This window comes from Ovis aries, chromosome 1, assembly GCF_016772045.2.
Source record: "Ovis aries strain OAR_USU_Benz2616 breed Rambouillet chromosome 1, ARS-UI_Ramb_v3.0, whole genome shotgun sequence".
NCBI lineage: Eukaryota > Metazoa > Chordata > Mammalia > Artiodactyla > Bovidae > Ovis > Ovis aries.
The window spans coordinates 92316520-92341716 of NC_056054.1; the positions used below are offsets into that span (position 1 = coordinate 92316520).

Sequence of the window (25197 nt, forward strand, 5' to 3'; positions counted from 1 at the left end):
ATTTCCACATTAAATATGTGGGGTTTTTTTTTGCATACAAGTTATATCACAATAAACTTTCTTTTTTTGTAATATAAATTTATTTTAATTGGAGGCTAATTACTTTACAATATTGTAGTGGTTTTGCCATACCTTGACATGAATCCACCACGGGTGTACTTGTGTTCCCCATCCTGAACCCCCCTCCTACCTCCCTCCCCATCACTTTTTCTTTGAATCACATGGGTGTTCTGTCCACATGGAATAATTACTTATTGTAATAAAACAACAGAGACTAAATAATTTAAATATTGTCAAAAAATAAAAAAAATAAAAATATGCCTGCTTTTAGGATATTGCTTGTCAAGACTACGTATTTTAGGGGAAAAGATAGATTTCGTGAAAAATAAAGCACATTTCCCCATATGAAAAGTGTAAGGAAAATGATCCAACTGCAGTTATCTTATAAATAAATCATCTTCTGAGAGTCACAAAACCCCCAAATGAATGCATTTTTCAAGTAATCCACAGCATTTACTAATGTTCATTCTATTTTCTTTATTCGAAGGTCAGTAAATTAGAGATAGAACTAGAAGGTGCCAAACAAAAATTTAAACAAATGACTGACAGCTATCAGAAAGAAATTGAGGACAAAAAGTTATTAGAAGAAAATCTTTTGGGAGAGGTAGGAAAACCTAAATATGTTTGAGAACTTGTTATACTAAAACCATATATTTGTATGTTAACATTTAAGAGAAAAGTAATAATTCTTACTTTTAGCATTATAATTCTTTAGAAGATTTAGTAAATTATATCAGGGACAATTAATTAGCTTTTTAAAATAGAAATTAAAAGTATTGTTATGCTATGTATTTAAGTATTGAGTAGTATATAACTGTTTTGAAAAGATTAAATGATCTTTACAGTGTTATACTGTCATCTCACTTGACAGAAGACCCTAACTAAAATAAACCAAAACAGTAGTGCATTTTCTACTTGGCTTTCGTAATTTCCTGGTGTTTGATTTCTTTATTTTAACTTAAATTTAACATTTGAGTTTAATTTGCTTTTTGGGCATTAATTTAAAAAAACTAAATTTATTTCATAGGTTGCAAAAGCAAAAGTAGTAGCTGATGAAGCAGTAAAATTACAGAAAGAAATTGATATACGATGTCAACATAAAATAGCTGAAATGGTAGCACTTATGGAAAAACATAAGGTATTTTTGTATAATGAAAATTATCAATTTTAGCAATATTTATACATAAAATGGTAAAATAAAGTATTCTGATTTGTTAGAGAAAATTGTCTAGACAACAGTGTCTAATTACAGCTGGAATATCCTTGATCTCTCATTTTTCCAAATCTTCACTACCTGAAGCTGAGCCTAAGTGTCACTTCCTTGAAGAAGTCTTTCCTCATCATTTTATGGATAGATATAACCACTCTTGTTCTCAGTTTTCTTAGTAGTCTCTTACAGAATTTTCCATCTTATTTTTAAGTACATACCTAGTATATGTGCTTAAATAAATATTTGTATCCTCTACCTTTGTCTAACACATACTAAACAGTAATAAATAGATGTAAAACTATGTTAGTTGTGTTTGTGAGTATGCTCTATTTTTTACTGTTGTTTTAAAGTAATCATTCTCTTAGGGAATTAAGTCTTATACTCTTCAGGATTTTGATAGGAAGTGGGCTATACCTATCAATTAATCTTTATAAGTTGTTGCTAGGATATTATTATGAAGTAACCTATGAGAAATTAAAATATTTCAAATAATATTGTGAACTCAAAAATGTAAGCAATTTCCGTATGTCTTAATCCAGTACAGTTTTTATCCTTATTGATACTTAAATTGTCCCAACTTTGGCCAGTGGGAACCTCTTCAAACTGGTCAGCAGGTCCTTTTGACTTGACCCTAATAATCTGATAGCTTTCTTACTTTCTGTTAACAACAAAATATTTAAGACTTATCTTGTATTTCCTGCCCAAGATCTGGAATCAGTGGTTTTTCTAAGAGGTCCTTGTGTTTCTAATGTTTTTTTTAAATTATGAAATTCATTATTCCTAATTAAAAAAAATTATTTTTTGCTCTTGGGTTATTTCTAAGACTGTTTTCTATGTTTTATTGTTTTTATTGTTAGCATTTAAAAATGTAATTAAAAAAATTTATAAATATGCTCAAATATATATTACTGAATTCATAAACATTGTTTTTGTAAATATTAAATGCATTAGGATAACAGTGTTATTAAAACATAAGCTTTTGAACTTCTAATACATCTAAAATGTTCTCTCTATTTAATATAGCACCAATATGATAAAATTGTTGAAGAAAGAGACTCAGAATTAGGACTTTATAAGAGCAAAGAACAAGAACACTCATCAATGAGAGCATCTCTGGTGAGAAAAAATAGCAGTAGAAGCCAGTTTTCATATAAACCATAATTTTTGATCTATAGAATCAAATAACCATAGATCTGAAAGGGATGTTATAGATCTTATAGAGAGATGGTTTTCTAATTTTTTTTGAAATTGTAGAATGATCTCTTTTTTTCAAGTGAAAAGTTATAAATTCCAATTACAAATAAGTTTGTGCTCTGATTGAGGTTTGGAAAGGAGGAGTGGGATAGATTGGGAGAGGATGAGAATAAGAGATATATATATATATATATATATATAGTGTTAAATATTTCTTTAGAGCAAACTATACAAAATTTGTCTAAATGAAATCCTTCGTTGTGTTCGTCTAATAGCCTTCATATCAGTAAGCTTTTAAAAAGTGTATATCAAAAAAATAAAAAATAAAAAGTGTATATCTTTTATGAGTGAATTCATTTTTCTGTAAAACTAAAGTTTTAAAATATTAGTTTACATTTTCATTATCTTAAGAACTGTATAGATGCACTTATAAATTTCATGTTCCTTTTGCTTTAGGAGATTGAACTGTCCAATCTCAGAAATGAACTTTGGTCTGTTAAGAAACACCTTGAAACAGAAAGAGAAGAAAAAGTAGGTTTTGTAACAATATAGATAAAGTAATTTTGGATTTTAGGTGCAACCTAAGTTTCACAAAGATATCATATTAGAAAATAATAGGATAAGTTTACATATGGATTAAAAATATAACCTTTCCCTGTTAGCTTTTTTCAGAAATATTTAGCATATTCTATTGTTTAAATATTAAGCATATAAATATAGGATTAGTTTGAGTAGTCATGCTTTTAGATATAAATATTTGAACTATATTTCATATATTAAAAGTGCTTATGTATTTGTATGTGTTTTTTAGCTACTGATTGTGTTTCAGAAAAAAATAATGCCTGTATTGGTATTGTTCAGTCGCTCAGTGGTCATGTATGGATGTGAGAGTTTGACTATAAAGAAAGCTGAGCGCTGAAGAATTGATGCTTTTGAACTGTGGTGTTGGAGAAGACTCTTGAGAGTCTCTTAGACTCTAAGGTGATCCAACCAGTCCATCCTAAAGGAGATCAGGAGATCTGGGTGTTCATTGGAAGGACTGATGTTGAAGCTGAAATTCCAATACGTTGGCCACCTGATGCGAAGAGCTGACTCATTTGAAAAGACCCTGATGCTGGGAAAGATTGAGGGCAGGAGGAGAAGGGGACGACAGAGGATGAGATGATTGGATGGCATCACCGACTCAATGGACATGGGTTTGGGTGGACTCTGGGAATTGGTGATGGACAGGGAGGCCTGGCATGCTGTGGTTCATGAGGTCACAAAGAATCGGACATGACTGAGTGACTGAACTGAAACTGAGTCGCTCATTTGTGTCTGACTCTTTGCGACCCCATGGACTGCAGCATGTCGGGCTTTCCTGTCCTTTACCATCTCCTGGAGCTTTCTCAAAGTCATGTCCATTGAGTCAGTGATGTCATCCAACCATCTCATCCTCTGTTGTCCCCTTTCTCTGTTGCCTTCAATTTTTCCCAGCATCAAGGTGTTTTCCAATGAGTCAGTTCTTTGGATCACTTAAGCCAAAGTATTGGAGCTTCAGCTTCAGCATCAGTCCTTCTAATAAATATTCAGAACTGCCTTTAGGATTGACTGGTTTGATTTTCTTGCAGTCCAAGGGACCCCCAAGAGTCTTCTCTGACACCACAGCTCAAAAGCATCAATTCTTCAATGTTCAGCCTTCTTGATGGTTCAACTCTCACATCCATACATGACTACTGATAAAACCATAGCTTTGACTAGATGGACCTTTGTTGGTGAAGTAATGTCTCTGCTTTTTAATACGCTGTCTAGGTTTGTCACAGCTTTTCTCCCAAGGAGCAAGTGTCTTATAATTTCATGGCTCCAGTCACCATCTGCAGTGGTTTTGGAGCCCAAGAAAATAAAGTCTGTCACTGTTTCCATTGTCTCCCCATCTATTTGCCATGAAGTGATGGGACCAGATGCTGTGATTTTTGTTTTAAAATATTGAGTCTTAAGCCAGCTTTTTCCCTCTCTCTTTCACCTTTATCAAGGGGCTCTTTGTTTCCTCTTCGCTTTTTACCATTAGGGTGGTGTCATCTGCATATTTGAGGTTATTGATATTTCTCTCAGCAATCTTGATTCCAGCTTGTGCTTCATCCCATCTGACATTTCACATGATGTACTCTACATATAAGTTAAATAAGTGGGGTGACAGTACACAGCCTTAACGTACTCCTTTCCCAGTTTGGAACCAGTCCATTGTTCTATGTCCAGTTCCAGCTGTTGCTTCTTGACTTGCATACAGATTTCTTAGGAGGCAGATAAGGTGGTCTGCTATTCCCATCTCTTGAAGAATTTTCCAGTTTGTCATGATCCATACAGTAAAAGGCTTTAGCATAGTCAATAAAGCAGAAGTAGATGTTTTTCTGGAACTCTCTTGCTTTTTATATGATCCAAAGATTTTGGCAATTTGATCTATAGTTCCTCTACTTTTTCTAAATCCAGCTTGTACATCTGGATGTTCTTGGTTCACGTTCTGTGGAGGCCTGGCTTGGATAATTTTGACTATTACTTTGCTGGTATGTGAAATGAGTGCAATTGTGTGGTAGTTTGAACATTCTTTGGCATTGCTCTTCTTTGGGATTTGAACAAAAACTGACCTTTTCCAATCCTGTGACCACTGCTGAGTGTTCCATATATGCTGGCATACCAAGTACAACATCATCTTTTAGGATTTGAAATAGCTCAGCTGTAATTCCATCACCTCCACTAGCTTTGTTTGTACTGATGCTTTCTAAGGCCCAGTTGACTTTGCAACTCCAGTCTGGCTCTAGGTGAGTGATCACACCATCATGGTTATCTGAGTCATTAACATCTTTTTGGTACAGTTCTTCTGTGTATTCTTGCCACCTCTTCTTAATATCTTTGTTACTTCTGTTAGATCCATACCATTTCTGTCCTTAATTGTGCCCATCTTTGCATGAAATGTTCCCTTGATATCTCTAATTTTCTTGAAGAGATTTCTAGTCTTTTCCATTCTATTGTTTTCCTTTGTTTCTTTGCACTGATCACCGAGGAAGGCTTTCTTACCTCTCCTTGCTATTCTTTGGAACTCTTCATTCAAATGGGTATATCTTTCCTTTTCTCCTTTGCCTTCTGCTTCTGTTCTTTTCTTAGCTATTTGTAAGGCCTCCTCAGACAGCCATTTTGCCCCCCCCTTTTTTTTTTTTGCCTTTTTGTATTTCTTTTTCTTGGGGATGGTTTTGATCACTACCTCCTGTAAAATGTCATGAAACTCTGTCCATAGTTCTTCAGATACTCTGTCTATCAGGTCTAATCTCTGGAATCTATTTGTCACTTCCACTGTATAATTGTAGGGGATTTGATTTAGGTCATACCTGAATGGTCTAGTGGTTTTCCCTAGTTTCTTCAATTTAAGTCTGAATTTGGCAATAAGGAGTTCAGGATCTGAGCCACAGTCAGCTCCCAGTCTTATTTTGCTCCTCCATTTTTGGCTGCAATCTGATTTCAGTATTGACCATCTGGTGATGTCCATGTGTAGAGTCTTCTCTTGTGTTGTTGGAAGAGGGTGTTTGCTATGACCAATATGTTCTCTTGGCAAAACTCTGTTAGCCTTTGCCCTGCTTAATTTTGTACTCCAAGGCCAAATTTGCCTGTTACTCCAGGTGTCTCTTGACTTCCTACTTTTGCATTCTAGTCCCCTTTAATGCAATGGACATCTTTTTTTGGTGTTAGTTCTAGAAGGTCTTGTAAGTCTTCACAGAACCATTCAACTTCAGCTTCTTTAGCATTACTGGTCAGGGCATAGACTTGGATTGCTGTGATATTGAATGGTTTGCTCTGGAAATGAACAGAGATCATTCTGTTGTTTTTGAGACTGCCGGTGTCCAGCCCTGGTGGATCCACGGTGATTCGAAGGGGAGACAGATAGGCGAGGAAAACTTATTTATATAGAAATATAAAAAGAGATTAGGAAGAAATAGTATAGTAGGAAAATTTAGTGGAGAAAAGAGGCTGAATAACTTGGTTTACGGGGAAAGCCAATAAAATCTCAGAACAAGAGATTTGCACCATCTACGTTGGGCCACCGGCGCCCGTTTGAATATCGGAGAGTGCCCGGCCTTGGGCTCTCTCTCTCATGGAACTTAAAAGCCGGGACAAGTAAGTAGACTTGGTGAGCCTCCTCGTTCCAGATGGGAATTCAGCCAGAAAAGAAGAGGGAGGGAGAGTGAGAAAGAGACACGGGGAGGGGCCAGATTTCCAAGAAACTAGGTTGAGAGACTAGTCCGAGAAACTGGTCCATCCTTTATTGTTCAGAAGGCTTTTTATACTTTTGATAGTACATGGAGATCAATGGGTAACACAAAGTTAGGCAGCGTTAGCAGCCCAGACTCTTATCAAAATCAGGCTTTTCTCTCTGCATACCTAGTTGTATACACAAGTCTTAGGTGATTTATATCATCTTCTGGCCAGAGGGCCAATTAACATTGTACGGCCCTTTTCTGATAAGGGTTTGTCCACCAGAAGACTTATTTGTGTTTTTCTTCTCAGAGTCTGGTGCCACTCTCAAAAAGCACTAAACAAAGTTACATTCTTACATAGCAAAGATACAGCAATTTATAACAAGTAAAAGGAGTACAGTGATTTATAACAAAAGAAAAGTAATTAACTCAAAAGTCTAGTGTTGCTAACATCAAAACTACTATATAGCTTTTTCCATATCCCAGTTACATTGATTAATATCCTCCCAGGTGCCTAAAAGATAAAGAATATGGAGGCCTGGCAGCAATCATTGAGTCAACAGTGAAATCCATCACCAATATGATTTTTAGCTCTTTAGAAAAGGCTCTGTATCTTTAAGATGTTTTAAGCTTTGTGCCTCTCGCGGTTTGGGGGCTGTAAACAATTCACAAGCTGTAAAAAGTCCAGGGGAACCTGTTAGGTAAGTTAGAGAGTTATCAGAGGGGGTTTGAACTGAAACCTTCCTTTCAAATGCAGAAGACTGAAGCCCTGAGTTAACCTTTTCCAGAGAGTGTCAGAAGAGTTGAAAATCACAGTACAATAGGGCAGGCAGATTCTGGTTTTTTAGGGGGTAGATGCTCAGGGAAACTCAGGGGGAACCCCTGAGGCCTGACTCGCCTTGCCCATCAGGCCTCACCGCATGACCTTGTCATGGGTGGGATCTCCTGTGCTGGCTCCTGGCAAGACTGCATCCAAGCACTGCATTTTGGATTCTTCTGTTGACCATGATGGCTACTCCATTTCTTCTAAGGTATTCTTGCCCCAATAGTAGATATAATGGTCATCCGAATTAAATTCGCCCATTCCAGTCCATTTTAGTTCACTGATTCCTAAAATGTCAACATTCATGCTTGTTGTCTCCTGTTTGACCACTTCCGGTTTACTTTGATTCATGAACCTAACATTATACATTCCTATCTAGTATTTTTCTTTATAGCATTGGACTTTAATTTCACCACCAGACATCCACACCTGGGCGTTGTTTCCACTTTGGCTCAGCCTCTTCATTCCATCCGGAGCTATTTTCTTCTCCAGTAGCATATCGGGCACCTACCAACCTAGGGAGTTGATCTTTTAGTGTCATATCTTTTTGCCTTTTCATACTGTTCATGGGGTTCTCAAGGCAAGAATGCTAAGTGGCTTTCCATTCCCTTCTCCAGTGGTCCACGTTTTGTCAGAACTCTAACCATGGCCCTACATGGCATGGCTCATAGTTTCATTGTGTCAGACAAGATTGTGATCCATGTGGTTCATTTGGTTAGTTTTTGTGATTAGTGTCTGCCCTCTGATGGATGAGGATATGAAGCTTGTGGAAATTTCCTGGTGGGAGGCACTGGCTATGGGTAAAACTGGGTCTTGCTCTGATGCACAGGGCCATGCTCAGTAAATCTTTAATTCAATTTTCTGCTGATGAGTCAGGCTATGTTCCCTCCCTGTAGTTTGTCCTGAGGCCAAACTATGGTATGGTAATGGCGACCTCCTTCAAAAGAACTTATGCCAGCAGGCCTGGCTCCCATGACTGTTGTAGTCAGTGCCCTTGACCCTGCAACAGGCAGCTGTCGACCCACACCTCTGCTGGAGACTCCTGGACACTCACAGGCAAGTCTGGCTCAGTCTCTTGTGGGCTCTCTGCTCCTTTCTCCTGGGTCCTGGTGTGCATAAGGTTTTGTTGTGTTTTAGAATTTACTCACATTGTAAAATGACAAATACTTTCTTTTCTTTCTTTATAATATCACACTGTGCCGAGTAACAAATAGGAAAAGGAGTACATCAAGGCTGTATATTGTCACCCTGCTTATTTAACTTATATGCAGAGTACATCATGAGAAACACGGGACTGGAAGAAACACAAGCTGGAATCAAGATTGCCGAGAGAAATATCAATAACCTCAGATATGCAGATGACACCACTCTTATGGCAGAAAGTGAAGAGGAACTAAAAAGCCTCTTGATGAAAGTGAAAGAGGAGAGCGAAACAGTTGGCTTAAAGCTCAACATTCAGAAAATGAAGATCATGGCATCTGGTCCCATCACTTCCTGGGAAATAGATGGGGAAACAGTAGAAACAGTGTCAGGCTTTATTTTTTTGGGCTCCCAAATCACTGCAGATGGTGATTGCAGCCATGAAATTAAAAGACGCTTACTCCTTGGAAGGAAAGTTATGACCAACCTAGATAGTATATTTAAAAGCAGAGACATTACCTTGCCGACTAAGGCCCGTCTAGTCAAGGCTATGGTTTTTCCTGTGGCCATGTATGGATGTGAGAGTTGGATTGTGAAGAAGGCTGAGCAGTGAAGAATTGATGCTTTTGCACTGTGGTGTTGGAGAAGACTCTTGAGAGTCCCTTGGACTGCAAGGAGATCCAACCAGTCCATTCTGAGGGAGATCAACCCTGGAATTTCTTTGGAAGGAATGATGCTAAAGCTGAAACTCCAGTACTTTGGCCACCTCATGCGAAGAGCTGACTCATTGGAAAAGACTCTGATGCTGGGAGGGATTGGGGGCAGGAGGAGAAGGGGATGACAGAGGATGAGATGGCTGGATGGCATCACGGACTCGATGGATGTGAGTCTGAGTGAACTCTGGGAGATGGTGATGGACAGGGAGGTCTAGCGTGCTGCGATTCATGGGGTCGCAGAGTCAGACACAACTGAGCAACTGAACCTGAACCTGAACTGAGTGACCTACTTATACATAGTTTTCATCCTTACAACAGTGCTATTAAACAATTCTTATTATTGTCTGCATTTTTTTTTCTTTTTTAAAAGCCAGTAAAATTTAGCAGTGGGGAGTTGTATACCAACTTTAGTGACACTAATGTTAATAAGTTCTGGTAACCCACTACCATTGGACCAGCCCGTTGTCCGCATTTTTACAGAGTTAGGTTATTTATTCAGGATCACATTAAAAAAACAATGGAATAACTTAGAATTCAAATCGAGGTTTATTTCGCATGATTTGAAATCATATTTCCTAACTACTCTGCAACATGCCTAGGTAATATGCACGTTCAATTTCAGATCGCTGTGTGTTTATTCACTGTTTCCTGCATTTAATTCCTTTCTTACTTTCTCCACCTATGAAAAATTTCACGTATCTTTCATGTTGCAAAGGTGAGCTTACTGTATATAAGTATTCTCTATAGTATTTTGTTTTAAGACAATATTTATTTATATATTTATTAGGCTGCATTGGGTCTTGGTTGCAACATGAAGAGTCATATTTTGCAGTGTATGGCTTCTCTAGTTGCGGTGTGCTGGCTTCTTTCTGGTTGTAGCACTTGGGCTCCAGGAGTACAGGCTCAATAGTTGTGGTGCACTGGCTTAGTTGCCTCAAGCCATGTAGAATCTTAGTTCCCCCGATCAGGGATCAAACTAATGTCCCCTACATTGAAAAGCAGATTCTTAACCACTGGACTACCAGGGAAGTCCTGGTGTTTTGTTCTTATGTTAAAATAGTTTTGTCACTCTCTGCTCCATTATATTTCAGGTTCCTCAAGGGGTAGGGTTATATCTATCTTTGTCTTTGCTTGTCTTTCCTTTATTTGAGTACAGTACTTTGAAAATTTTCTGTTTTTAACAAATGTTTGTCAAAGAAATGATGAAGTGGCTTTCACTTCACCTGTGATAGTAAAATACATACTTAACGTTTATCCTACTGTTTCAGTAAAAGAGGAATAATACTTGATTGAAGTATGCCTAATGTTCTTTTTTCCAGTTTCTTTTCAGTTTAATTGAAATATAATTGATAGCATTATATAAGTTTAAGGTGTATAGCATGATTTAACTTATATATATTTAAAAGGATTATCACAGTAAGTTTGGTTAACATCAATCATCTCATAAAGATGAAGAAAAAGAAAAAAAGTTTTTTCTTTATGATGAGAGCTCTTAGGATTTACTCTCTTCACAACTTTAAAATGTACCAGACAATAGTTAATGATAGTCATCATGTTATATTTTACATCCCTAGTACTTATTTGTCTTATAAATTGAGTTTTTGACCAGCTTTACCAGTTCCCAATCTCCCCAACCTTTTGCATCAGTAACCACAAATCTTATCCTTCTTTCTGTGAATTTCATTATGTTTTGTTTTTTAATATTCTACGTATTCTGTGAATTACTATGTTTTGTTTTTTAAGATTCTACTTATAAGTGATACCATATTTGTCATTATTTCACTCAGCATAATACTCTCAATGTCTATCCATGTTGTCACAAATGTAAGGAATTCCTTATTTTTATGGCTAATGTCTCATTGTGTACATATTTTACAGTGGAATATTTTATACATGCACACACACACACACACACGCACACGCAGACAGCACTTTCTTTATCCATTCCTTCATCTGTGGAGGCTTAAGTTGTTTCCATGTCCTAGGTGTTGTGAATAATGCTACAAGGAAGTGCAGATATTTTTTCACCATAGTGATTTAACTTCCTTTGGATGTAGTCTCAGAAGTAGATTCTAGCTTGTATGGTAGTCTATTTTTAACTTTTTGATGAATCTTTATATTGTTTTCTATAGTGGCTAAACCAACTTACATTCCCACCTATAGTGCACAGGGTTCTTTTTTTCTTCTCATCCTTGTCAGCATTTATCTCTTATTTTGTTTGATGATAGCCATTTTAACAGGCATGAGGTAGTATATATCATTGTGGTTTTGATTTGCAGTTCCCTGATGTTGAACATCTTTTCATATACCTGTTGGCCATTTATATATCTTCTTTGGAGAAATGTCTACTCAAGTCCTTTTCCTGTTTTTAAGTTGGAATTTTTTTCTTGCTGTTGAAGTTTGTATTTTTTATTTGAACCTTTTATCAGATATATGGTTTGCAAATATTCGGCAGTGTTTTGCATAGTTGGGAAAGCTAGGTGCTTACTCTCATGGTCTTACTTTCCTGCATGGGAAAAATTGCTGACTGACAGGTTCTCTCTTGCCACTGTGCTGTACTGTCTTGGGAGAGGGAGTACTGTTTACTTGCTAAGTCTTGTCTGACTCTTTATGACTCCATGGACTATCGCCTGGCAGGCTAATGGCAGCCCACTCCAGTATTCTTGTCTGGGAAAGGGGGTGACATGGATAAAATGAAACTGTTTCTCTTCTTCAATGTGTTCAATCTGGGATTTTTTTTTTTTTTTGCTTTAGTGGTGTGCTAGGACTTCTCTTTTGGACTCCAGAACTTCCACAGAGGTATTCTCATCTATGGGTGATTGTCAAAATCTGTGTTCTTGTTGAGGAGGATGGTAAAAATGCCTGTTCTCCGATTTTGCTGAAATCACTCTCCCCTTTTTCCTAATATAAGTAGTTAGCATTATAAATTTCTCTTTCAGTACTGCTTTGGCTATGTCCCATATATTTTGATATATTGTTTTTGTTTTCATTCAGTTCTTATGGTTTTATATTTCTTTGAGATTTCTTCTTTGACCCATTGATTATTTAGAAGTTTGTTTTAAATTTTCACATGTTCAAAGATTTTCCTGTTGTCTCTCTGTTACTGATTTCTAGTTTGATTACATTGTAACCAGAGAATACAATCTTTATGATTTCTATATTTGTCTGTGGGATACTATTAACAAAACACCATAGACTGAAAGGCCTAAATAATAAATATTATTTCTCACAGTTCTGGAGGCTCTCAATCTGAGATCAAGGTACCATCATGATAAAGTACTGTTCAGGGCCCATTTCCTGGCTTGTAGATAGTAGCCTTCTTGCTGTGTCTTCACATGGCTGAGAGAGAACTCTGGTCACTTCATCTCCTTGTAAGGGTACCAGTACCATCATAAGGGATTCACCTCCATGACCTCATCCAAACCCAATTACTTCTCAAAGGCTATACCTCCTTTGGCCCCACAATACCACATTGTGGGTTAAGGCCTTGATATATGAATTTTGGGGGGATAAAAACATTCAGTCCATAGAAATTTGTTCTTTTGAAGTTGTTGAGGTTTGCTTTATGGCCCAGGTTATGGTCTGTCTTGGGGATGATCTATAGGTGCTTGAAGCAAGTGTATGTTATGCTATTGTTGGTGTACTGCAAATGTCAATTAACTCTAATTAGTTGTGTTGTTCACATTTTATACATTTTTGCTGACTTTCGCCTTGTAATTTTATCAGTTGCTGAAAGAGAGTATTAAAAGCTCCCAATTTTGTTTGTGTCCTGTCTCAGGTCTGGTTCATTTCAGTTGCTCAGTCGTGTCTGATTCTTTGCGACCCCATGGACTACAGCACGCCAGGCTTCCATGTCCATCACCAACTCCTGGAGCCTATTCAAACTCATGTCCATTGTGTTGGTGATGCCATCCAACCATCTCATCCTCTGTCGTCCCCTTCTCCTCCTGCCTTCAATCTTTTCCAGCATTAGGGTCTTTTCCGATGAGTCAGTTCTTCACATCAGGTGGCCAAAGTATTGGAGTTTCTGCTTCAGCATCAGTCTTTCTAGTGAATATTCAGGACTGATTTTCTTTAGGATGGACTGCTTGGATCTCCTTGCAGTCCAAGGGACTCTCAAGAGTCTTCTTCAAAATCACAGTTCAAAAGCATCAATTCTTTGGTGCTCAGCTTTCTTTATAGTCCAATCCTCACATACATACATGACTATGGGAAAAACCATAGCCTTGACTAGACGGACCTTTGTTGGCAAACTAATGTCTCTGCTTTATAATATGCTGTCTAGGTTGGTCGTAACTTTTCTTCCAAGGAGCAAGCACCTTTTAATTTCATGGCCGCAGTCACCATCTACAGTGATTCTGAGCCCCCCAAAATAGTCTGTCACTATTTCCACTGTTTCCCCATCTATTTGCCATGAAGTGATGGGACTGGATGCTATGATCTGAATGTTGAGCTTTAAGGCAGCTCTTTCACTCTTCTGTTTCACTTTCAACAGGAGGCTCTTTAGTTCTTCTTCACTGTCTGCCATAAGGGTGGTGTCATCTGCATATCTGAGGTTATTGATATTTCTCCCGGCAATCTTGATTCCAGCTTGTGCTTCATCCAGCCTGGCATTTTGCATGATGTACTCTGCATATAAGTTAAATAAGCAAAGTGACAATATACAGTCTTGACATACTTCTTTTCCTATTTGGAACCAGTCTGTTGTTCCATATCCAGTTCTAACTGTTGCTTCCTGACCTGCATACAGATTTGTCAAGAGGCAGGTCAGGTGGTCTGGTATTCACATCTCTTTCAGAATTTTCCACAGTTTATTGTGATCCACACAGTCAAAGGCTTTGGCAAAGTCAATAAAGCAGAAGTAGGTGTTTTTCTGGAACTCTCTTGCTTTTCCCATGATCCAGCAGATGTTGGCAATTTGATCTCTGGTTCCTCTGCCTTTTCTAAAACCAGATTGAACATCTGGAAGTTTATAGTTCACGCTGTTGAAGCCTGACTTGGAGAATTTGAGCATTACTTTACTAGCATGTGAGATGGGTGCAGTAGTGTGGTAGTTTGAGCATTCTTTGGCATTGCCTTTCTTTGAGATTGGAATGAAAACTGACCTTTTCCTGTCCTGTGGCCACTGCTGAGTTTTCCATATTTGCTGGCATATTGAGGGCAGCACTTTCACAGCATCATCTTTTAGGATTTGAAATTTCTCAGCTGGGATTCCATCACCTCCACTAGCTTTGTTGTAGTGATGCTTCCTAAGGCCCACTTGACTTCACATTCCAGGATGTCTGGCTCTAGGTGAGTGATCACACCATGGTGATTATCTGGGTCATGAAGATCTTTTTTGTACAGTTCTTCTGTGTATTCTTGCCACCTCTTCTTAATATCTTCTGCTTCTGTTAGATCCATACCATTTCTGTCTTTTATTGAGGCCATCTTTGCATGAAATGTTCCCTTGGTGTCTCTAATTTTCTTGAAGAGATCTCTAGTCTTTCCCATTCTATTGTTTTCCTTTGTTTCTTTGCATTGATCACTGAGAAAGGCTTTTATATCTCTCTTTGCTATTCTTTGGAACTCTTCATTCAAATGGGTATATCTTTCCTTTTCTCCTTTGCTTTTGGCATCTTTTCTTTTCACAGCTATTTGTAAGGCCTCCTCAGACAGCCATTTTGCTTTTTTTACGTTTCTTTTTCTTGAGATTGTCTTGATCCCTGTCTCCTGTACAATGTCATGAACCTCTGTCCATAGTTCATCAGGCACTCTATCAGATCTAGTCCCTTAAATCTATTTCTTACTTCCACTGTATAATTGTAAGGGATTTGATTTAGGTCATACTTGAATGGTCTGGTGGTTTTCCCTACTTTGTTCAATTTAAGTCTGAATTTGGCAATAAGGAGTTCAGGATCTGAGCCACAGTCAGCTCCCAGTCTTGTTTTTGCTGACTGTAGAGAGCTTCTCCATCTTTGGCTGCAAAGAAGTTAATCAGTCTGATATCGGTGTTGACCATCTGGTGATGTCCATGTGTAGAGTCTTCTCTTGTGTTATTGGAGGAGGGTGTTTGCTATTACCAGTGTGTTCTCTTGGAAAGACTCTATTAGCCTGTGGCCTGCTTCATTCTGTACTCCAAGGCCAAATTTGCCTGTTACTCCAGGTGTTTCTTGACTTCCTACTTTTGCATTCCAGTCCCCTATAATGAAAAGGACATCTTTTTGGGGTGTTAGTTCTAGAAGGTCTTGTGGGTCTTCATAGAACTCTTCAACTTCAGCTTCTTCATCATTACTGGTTGGGGCATAGACTTGGATTACTGTGATATTGAATGGTTTGCCTTGGAAACGAACAGGTACCCTTCTGACATTTTTAAGATTGCATCCAAGTACTGCATTTCTGACCCTTTTGTTGACTATGTAGTACCATGGCTACTCCATTTCTTCTAAGGTACTCTTGCCCATAGTAGTAGATATAATGGTACTTATTGTTTATTTACTTATTTATTTATTTTTAATATAAATTTTTTTTAATTGGAGGCTAATAACTTTACAATGTTGTATTGGTTTTGCCATACATCCATATGAATCCGCCAAGAGTGTACATGTGTTCCCCATCGTAAAACTCCTCCCACCTCCCTTCCCATACCATCCCTCTGGGTCATCCCAGTGCACCAGCCCCGGCATCCTGTATCATGCATCAAACCTGGACTGGCGATTCGTTTCACATATGATAATATACATTTCAATGCCAGTCTCCCAAATCATCTCACCCTCGCCCTTTCCTACAGAGTCCAAAAGACTGTTCTGTACATCTGTGTCCCTTTTGCTGTCTCTCATACAGGTTTATCGTTACCATCTTTCTAAATTCCATATATATGCATTAGTATACTGTATTGGTGTTTTTCTTTCTGGCTTACTTCATTCTGTATAATAGGCTCCAGTTTTATGCACCTCGTTAGAACTGATTCAAATGTATTCTTTTTAATGGCTGAGTAATACTCCATTGTGTATATGTACCACAGCTTTCTTATCCATTCATCTGCTGATGAACATCTAGGTTGCTTCCATGTCCTGGCTGTTATAAACAGTGCTGCGATGAACATTGGGGTACACCTGTCTCTTTCAGTTCTGGTGTCCTCGGTGTGTATGCCCAGAAGTGGGATTGCTGGGTCGTATGGCAGTTCTATTTCCAGTTTTTTCAGGAATCTCCACACTGTTCTCCATAGTGGCTGTAGTAGTTTGCATTCCCACCAACAGTGTAAGAGGGTTCCCTTTTCTCCACACCCTCTCAAGCATTATTGCTTGTAGACTTTTGGATAGCAGCCATTCTGACTGGCGTGAAATGGTACCTCATTTGTGGTTTTGATGTGTATTTCTTTGATAATGAGTGATGTTGAGCATCTTTTCATGTGTTTGTTAGCCATCTGTATGTCTTCTTTGGAGAAATGTCTATTTAGTTCTTTGGCCCATTTTTTGATTGGGTCGTTTGTTTTTCTGGAATTGAGCTGCAGGAGTTGCTTCTATATTTTTAAGATCAGTTGTTTGTCAGTTGCTTCATTTGGTATTATTTTCTCCCATTCTGAAGGCTATCTTTTCACCTTGCTTATAGTTTCCTTTGTTGAGCAGAAGCTTTTAAGTTTAATTAGGTCCCATTTGTTTATTTTTGTTTGTATTTCCATTACTCTGAGAGGTGGGTCATAGAGGACCCTGCTGTGATTTATGTCAGAGAGTGTTTTGCCTATGTTCTCCTCTAGGAGTTTTATAGTTTCTGGTCTTACATTTAGATCTTTATTCCATTTTGAGTTTATTTTTGTGTGTGGTGTTAGAAAGTGTTCTAGTTTCATTCTGTTAGAAGTGGCTCACCAGTTTTCCCAGCACCACTTGTTAAAGAGATTGTCTTTTCTCCATTGTATATTCTTTTTTTTTTAAATTTTTATTTTTACTTTATTTTACTTTCCAATACTGTATTGGTTTTGCCATACATTGACATGAATCCAGCACGGGTGTACATGCATTCCCAAACATGAACCCCCCTCTCACCTCCCTCCCCATAACATCTCTCTGGGTCATCCCCGTGCACCAGCCCCAAGCATCCTGTATCCTGGATCAGACACAGACTGGCGATTCGTTTCTTACATGATAGTATACATGTTTCAATGCCATTCTCCCAAATCATCCCACCCTCTCCCTTTCCCTCTGAGTCCAAAAGTCCGTTCTACACATCTGTGTCTCTTTTGCTGTCTCGCATACAGGGTCATCATTGCCATCTTTCTAAATTCCATATATATGTGTTAGTATACTGTATTGGTGTTTTTCTTTCTGGCTTACTTCACTCTGTATAATCGGCTCCAGTTTCATCCATCTCATTAGAACTGATTCAAATGTATTCTTTTTAATGGCTGGGTAATACTCCATTGTGTATATGTACCACAGCTTTCTTATCCATTCATCTGCTGATGGACATCTAGGTTGTTTCCATGTCCTGGCTATTATAAACAGTGCTGCGATGAACATTGGGGTACATGTGTCTCTTTCAGTTCTGGTGTCCTCGGTGTGTATGCCCAGAAGTGGGATTGCTGAGCCATAAGGCAGTTCTATTTGCAATTTTTTCAGGAATCTCCACACTGTTCTCCATAGTGGTTGTAGTAGTTTGCATTCCCACCAACAGTGTAGGAGGGTTCCTTTTCTCCACACCCACGCCAGCATTTATTGCTTGCAGACTTTTGTATCGCAGACATTCTGACTGGTGTGAAGTGGTACCTCAATGTGGTTTTGATTTGCATTTCTCTAATAATGAGTGATGTTGAGCATCTTTTCATGTGTTTTTTAGCCATCCGTATGTCTTCTTTGGGGAAATGTCTATTTAGTTCTTTGGCCCATATTTTGATTGTGTCGTTTATTTTTCTGGAATTGAGCTGCTTGTATATTTTTGAGCTTAATTGTTTGTCAGTTGCTTCATTTGCTATTATTTTCTCCCATTCAGAAGGCTGTCTTTTCACCTTGCTTATATTTTCCTTTGTTGTGCAGAAGCTTTTAATTTTAATTAGATCCCATTTGTTTATTTTTGCTTTTGTTTCCAGAATTCTGGGGGGTGGATCATAGAGGATCCTGCTGTGATTTATGTCAGAGAGTGTTTTGCCTATGTTCTCTTCTAGGAGTTTTTAGTTTCTGGTCTTACGTTTAGATCTTTAATCCATTTTGAGTTTATTTTTGTGTGTGGTGTTAGAAAGTGATCTAGTTTCATTCTTCTACAAGTGGTTGACCAGTTTTCCGAGCACCACTTGTTAAAGAGATTGTCTTTACTCCATTGTATATTCTTGCCTCCTTTGTCAAAGATAAGGTGTCCATAGGTGCGTCGATTTATCTCTGGGCTTTCTATTTTGTTCCATTGATCTATATTTCTGTCTTTGTGCCAGTACCATACTGTCTTGATGATTGTGGCTTTGTAGTAGAGCCTGAAGTCAGGCAGGTTGATCCCTCCAGTTCCATTCTTCTTTCTCAAGATAGCTTTGGCTCTTCGAGGTTTTTTGTATTTCCACACAAATTGTGAAATTATTTGTTCTAGCTCTGAAAAATACTGTTGGTAGCTTGATAGGGATTGCATTGAATCTATAGATTGGTTTGAGTAGTATACTTATTTTCACTATATTGATTGTTCTGATCCATGAACATGGTATATTTCTCCATCTATTAGTGTCATCTTTGATTTCTTTCACCAGTGTTTTATAGTTGTATATATATAGGTCTTTTGTTACTTTAGGTAGATATATTCCTAAGTATTTTATTCTTTTCGTTGCAATGGTGAATGGAATTATTTCCTAATTTCTCATTGTTAGTGTATAGGAATGCAAGGGATTTCTGTGTGTTGATTTTATATCCTGCAACTTTACTATATTCATTGATTAGCTGTAGTAATTTTCTGCTGGAGTCTTTAGGGTTTTCTATGTAGAGGATTATGTAATCTACAAACAGTGAGAATTTTACTTTTTCTTTTTTCAGTTTGGATTCCTTTTATTTATTTTTCTGCTCTGATTGCTGTGGCCAAAACTTCCAAAACTATGTTGAATAGTAGTGGTGAAAGTGGGCACCCTTGTCTTGTTCCCGACTTTGGGGGAAATGTTGTCAATTTTTCACCATTGAGGATAATGTTTGCTATGGGTTTGTCATATATAGATTTTATTATGTTTAGGGATGTTCCTTCTATTCCTGTTTTCTGGAGGGTTTTTATCATAAATGGATGTTGAATTTCGTTAAAGGTTTTCTCTGCATCTATTGAGATAATCATATGGCTTTTATTTTTCAGTTTGTTAATGTGGTGTATTACATTGATTGATTTGTGGATATTGAAGAATCCTTGCATCCCTGGGATAAAGCCCACTTGGTCATGATATATTGTCTTTTTAATATGTTGTTGGATTCTGATTGCTAGAATTTTGTTAAGGATTTTTACATCTATGTTCATTAGTGATATTGGCCTGTAGTTTTCTTTTTTTGTGGCATCTTTGTCAGGTTTTGGTATTAGGGTGATGGTGGCCTCATAGAATGAGTTTGGAAGTTTACCTTCTTCTGCAATTTTCTGGAAGAATTTGAGTAGGATAGGTTTTAGCTCTTCTCTCAATTTTTGGTAGAATTCAGCTGTGAAGCCGTCTGGACCTGGGCTTTTGTTTGCTGGAAGATTTCTGATTACGGTTTCAATTTCCATGCCTGTGATGGGTCTGTTAAGATTTTCTATTTCTTCCTGGTTCAGTTTTGGAAAGTTAATAGTTTTCTATGAGTTTGTCCATTTCTTCCAAGTTGTCCATTTTATTGGCATATAATTGCTGATAGTAGTCTCTTATGATCCTTTGTATTTCTGTGTTGTCTGTTGTGATCTCTTCATTTTCATTCCTAATTTTATTGATTTGATTTTTCTCTTTTTGTTTCTTAATGAGTTTGGCTAATGGTTTGTCAATTTTATTTATCCTGTCAAAGAACCAGCTTTTGGCTTTGTTGATTTTTGCTATGGTCTCTTTTGTTTCTTTTGCCTTTATTTCTGCCCTAATTTTTAAGATTTCTTGCCTTTTACTAACCCTGGGGTTCTTCATTTCTTACTTTTCTAGTTGCTTTAGGTGTAGAGTTAGGTTATCTATTTGACTTTTTTTCTTGTTTTTTGAGGTATGCCTGTATTGCTATGAACCTTCTCCTTAGCACTGCTTTTACAGTGTCCCACAAGTTTTGGGTTGCTGTGTTTTCATTTTCATTTGTTTCTATATACATATTTTGATTTCTTCTGTGATTTGTTGGTTATTCAGCAGCATGTTGTTCAGCTTCCATATGTTGGAATTTTTAGTAGTTTTTCTCCTGTAATTGAGATCTAATCTTATTGCATTGTGGTCAGAAAAGATTCTTGGAATGATTTCAATTTTTTTGAATTTACCAAGGCTAGATTTATGGCCCAGGATATGATTTGTCCTGGAGAAGGTTCTGTGTGTGCTTGAGAAAAAAGGTGAAATTCATTGTTTTGAGGTGAAATGTCCTATAGATATCAATTAGGTCTAACTGGTCTATTGCATCATTTAAAGTTTGTGTTTCCTTGTTAATTTTCTGTTTAGTTGATCTATCCATAGGTGTGAGTGGGGTATTAAAGTCTCCCACTATTATTGTGTTATTGTTAATTTCCCCTTTCATACTTATTAGCCAGAGAAGGCAATGGCACCCCACTCCAGTACGCTTGCCTGGAAAATCCCATGGACAGAGGAGCCTGGTGGGCTGCAGTCCATGGGGTTGCTAAGAGTCAGACACGACTGAGCGACTTCCCTTTCACTTTTCACTTTCATGCATTGGAGAAGGAAATGGCAACCCAGTCCAGTGTTCTTGCCTGGAGAATCCCAGGGATGGGGGAGCCTGGTGAGCTTCCGTCTATGAGGTCGCAGAGTCGGACACAACTGAAGCAACTTAGCAGCAGCAGCAGCAGCAGCAGCATACTTGTTAGCTTTTGCCTTACATGTTGCAGTGCTCCTAGGTTGCGTGCATATATATTTATAATTGTTATATCTTCTTTTTGGATTGATCTTTTGATCATTATGTAGTGTCCTTCTTTGTCTCTTTTCACAGCCTTTGTTTTAAAGTCTATTTTATCTGATATGAGTATTGCTACTTCTGCTTTCTTTTGGTCTCTATTTGTGTGGAATACCTTTTTCCAGCCTTTCACTTTCAGTCGTATGTGTCCCTTGTTTTGAGGTGGGTGTCTTGTAGACAACATATATAGGGGTCTTGTTTTTGTATCCATTCAGCCAGTCTTTGTCTTTTGGTTGGGGCATTCAACCCATTTACATTTACGGTAATTATTGATAAATATGATCCCATTGCCATTTACTTTATTGTTTTGGGTTTGAGTTTATACACCCTTTCTGTGTTTCCTGTCTAGAGAAGATCCTTTAGCATTTGTTGGAGAGCTGGTTTGGTGGTGCTGAATTCTCTCAGCTTTTGCTTGTCTGTAAAGCTTTTGATTTCTCCTTCATATTTGAATGAGATCCTTGCTGGGTACAGTAATTTGGGCTGTAGGTTATTTTCTTTCATCACTCTAAGTATGTCTTGCCATTCCCTCCTGGCCTGAAGAGTTTCTATTGAAAAATCAGCTGTTATCCTTAAGGTAGTCCCCTTGTGTGTTATTTGTTGTTTTTCCCTTGCTGCTTTTACTATTTGTTCTTTGTTTGATCTTTGTTAATTTGATTAATATGTGTCTTGGGTGTTTTGCCTTGGGTTTATCCTGTTTGGGACTCTCTGAGTTTCTTGGGACTTGGGTGATTATTTCCTTCCCCATTTCAGGGAAGTTTTCAACTATTATCTCCTCAGGTGTTTTCTCATGGTCTTTCTGTCTTCTTCTTCTGAGACTCCTATGATTCGAATGTTGGGGCATTTAACATTGTCCCAGAGGTCTCTGAGATTGTCCTCATTTCTTTTAATTCGTTTTTCTTTTTTTCCTCTCTGTTTCATTTATTTCTGCCATTCTATCTTCCACCTCACTTGTCCTATCTTCTGCCTCTGTTATTCTACTGTTGGTTCCCTCCAGAGTGTTTTTTTTATCTCATTTATTGCATTATTCATTATATATTGACTCTTTTTTATTTCTTCTAGGTCCTTGTTAAACCTTTCTTGCATCTTCTCAATCCTTGTCTCCAGGCTATTTATCTGTAACTCCATTTTGTTTTCAAGATTTTGGATCATTTTTACTATCATTATTTGGAACTGTTTATCAGGTAGATTCCCTATCTATTCCTCTTTTGTTTGGTTTGGTGGGCATTTGTCTTGTTCCTTTACCTTCTGGGTATTTCTCTGCCTCTTCATCTTGTTTATATTGCTGTGTTTGGGGTGGCTTTTCTGTGTTCTGGCAGTTTGTGGTTCCTCTTTATTGTGGAGTTTCCTAGCTGTGGGATTGGACGGGTAACTTGTCAAGGTTTCTTGGTTAGGGAAGCTTGTGTTGGTATTCTGGTGGGTGGAGCTGGATTTCTCTCTGGAGTGCAATGAAGTGTCCAGTAATGAGTTTTGAGATGTCAGTGGATTTAGTGTGACTTTGGGAAGCCTGTATATTGAAGCTCAGGGCTATGTTCCTTTGTTTCTGGAGAATTTGCGTGGTATGTCTTGCTCTGGAACTTGTTGGCCCTTGGGTGGTGCTTGGTTTAGTGTAGGTATGGAGGTGTTTGATGAGCTCCTATCGATTAATGTTCCCTGGATTAGGAATTCTCTGGTGTTCTCAGGATTTGGACTTAAGCCTCCTGCCTCTGGTTTTCAGTCTTATTTTTACAGTAGCCTCAAGACTTCTCCATCTATACAGCACTGATAATAAAACATCTAGGTTAAAGATGAAAAGTTTCTCCATAGTGAGGGATACCCAGAGAGGTTCACAGAGTTACATGGAGAAGAGAAGAGAGAGGAGGGAAATAGAGGTGACCAGGAGGAGAAGAAGGGGAATCAAAAGGGGAGAGAACAAGCTAGCCAGTAATCACTTACCTATGTGTTCTCCACAGTCTGGACCCCTCAGAGATGTTCACGGAGTTACATAGAGAAGAGAAGAGAAGAGGGAGGAAGGAGACAGAGGTGGCTAGGAGGATAAAGGAGGGTATCAAAAGGAGAGAGACAGATCCAGCCAGTAATCAGTTCCCTAAGTGTTCTCCACAGTCCGGAACACACAAAGAGATTGACAGAGTTGGGTAGAGAAGAGAAGGGGGAGGGAGGAGATAGAGGCCACTTGGTGGAGAAAAAGGAGAGTCCAAAGAGGGAGAGAGCAGTCAAGCCAGTAATCTCGCTCCCAAGTAAAAATGGGTACTGAAGACTGAGTTCTTAAAGGTACAAAATTGATAACAAATACCCAAAATCAAAGATTAAAAATCTAGAGTAGAGGTTGGATTCTCAAAAATACAATATTAAAGGAAAAAAAGTCACAAAAATTACTAAAAAAATATATATGAAGTTTGCTTTAAAAAATAGGGGCTTTTTTTTTTTTTACAAAGTAATAGTATGTTATAAAAATGAAAAAGGAATAATACAGGGCTTAAAAATAAAAAAAAATTTAAATTTAAAGAATGATAATAGTAAAAATATATCTAGGACTTTCTCTGGTTGGTTGTGGACAGTGTGGGGTCAGTTCATTTTCAGATAGTTCCTTGATCCAGCTTATACTTCTCAAGATCTATAGGTCCCTTCCTATGTAGTTGGGTGCTAACTACAGGGTTTTAATCTATTGCACCTGTCACTTCTAAGACGGTTCCCTCTGTTTTAGCTGCTTCTGTTTGCTGGTCTCTTCGGTGTCTAATTTCTGCCCTGACACAAGGGGGGCGGTGGTGGTCACTTTTTTAAGCTCACTTGTTCAGACGTGCTATGGGGAGGGAGGAACGCTGCAAACAAATAACCCTGGGTGTGCTTGCAGTGTCTCGGCCACACTGGGTTTGCCCCCGCTCATGGCGTGTGTGCTTTCCCAGTCTACACTGCTTAGGCTCTAGGTTGCTCTACTGGGAACTGTCTGAGGCAGGCCCTGAGTTGTATGCACCTCCCAGGTCTAAGCCACTCAGGTTCAGGTACTCAGGTACTCCACAAAGGCGCAGACTTGGTTGGGCCTGCATTTTGTGCCCTTCCCAGGTCCGAGCAGCTCAGGTGACCAGGTGTTTGGTGAGTGCGGTCGCTGTGACTTATCGCCTCCTTCATCCCTGCTGCCTGGTTTTCTGGGTGTACAACCGGCGCACCATCTCAGGCGGATGTCGATGGTCCAGAATCCCAAGAATTCTTGGTTAGCAACGAAGCCTACTTGGAGTTTAGCGGATGATGTCTCTCTGGGTTCACGATTGCCCCCCTTCCATCTCTGGCTGCCCTTGCCTGCCTGTCTCTGGCGGGAGATAGGCCGGTCTGCAGCCAGCTAACTCTGCTTAGTCCTTTGTTCTGTGAGCAGGCCTGGCGATGTCTTAGGGGCTTTTCACAGGGTAGCTATCCCACAGTCTGGTTTGCTATCTCAAGTTAGGTTCCTCAGATTGCCCTCAGGGCATTCAGGCCCGGTCCTTACTCTAAGCAGTGCAGCTGGTGCCTCCCTCCCCAGCCGCTTGCTAGTGGCTGATATGGCATCTGGGCTGCTTCTCCTCTGGGAGTTACCGTTGGGCATATAATCTGTGGGTTTTAATTATTTATTTATTTTTCCTCTCCGTTATGTTGCCCTCTGAGGTTCCAAGGCTCGCCACAGACTTGCCAGTGAGAGTGTTTCCTGGTGTTTGAAAACTTCTCTCTTTTTTAAGACTCCCTTCCTGGGACGGATCTCCATCCCTACTTCTTTTGTCTCTCTTTTTATATTTTATATTTTTTCCTGCCTCCTTTCAAAGACAATGGG

General features: G+C 38.5%; 1 protein-coding gene across 2 annotated transcripts in view; it reads left to right on the plus strand.

Moving 5' to 3' along the window:
* SYCP1 (synaptonemal complex protein 1) overlaps positions 1 to 25197 on the plus strand; it is a 136965-nt gene that overhangs the window by 89045 nt on the left and 22723 nt on the right. The window contains exons 24-27 of one of the 2 annotated variants that reach the window (XM_060413286.1): positions 548 to 664; positions 1088 to 1198; positions 2294 to 2386; positions 2921 to 2995. The exons of the other annotated variant lie outside the window; for it this stretch is intronic. Coding sequence (XP_060269269.1) covers positions 548 to 664; positions 1088 to 1198; positions 2294 to 2386; positions 2921 to 2995 — 396 coding nt within the window. The remainder of the gene's footprint in view (positions 1 to 547; positions 665 to 1087; positions 1199 to 2293; positions 2387 to 2920; positions 2996 to 25197) is intronic. 2 annotated transcript variants of the gene reach the window in all.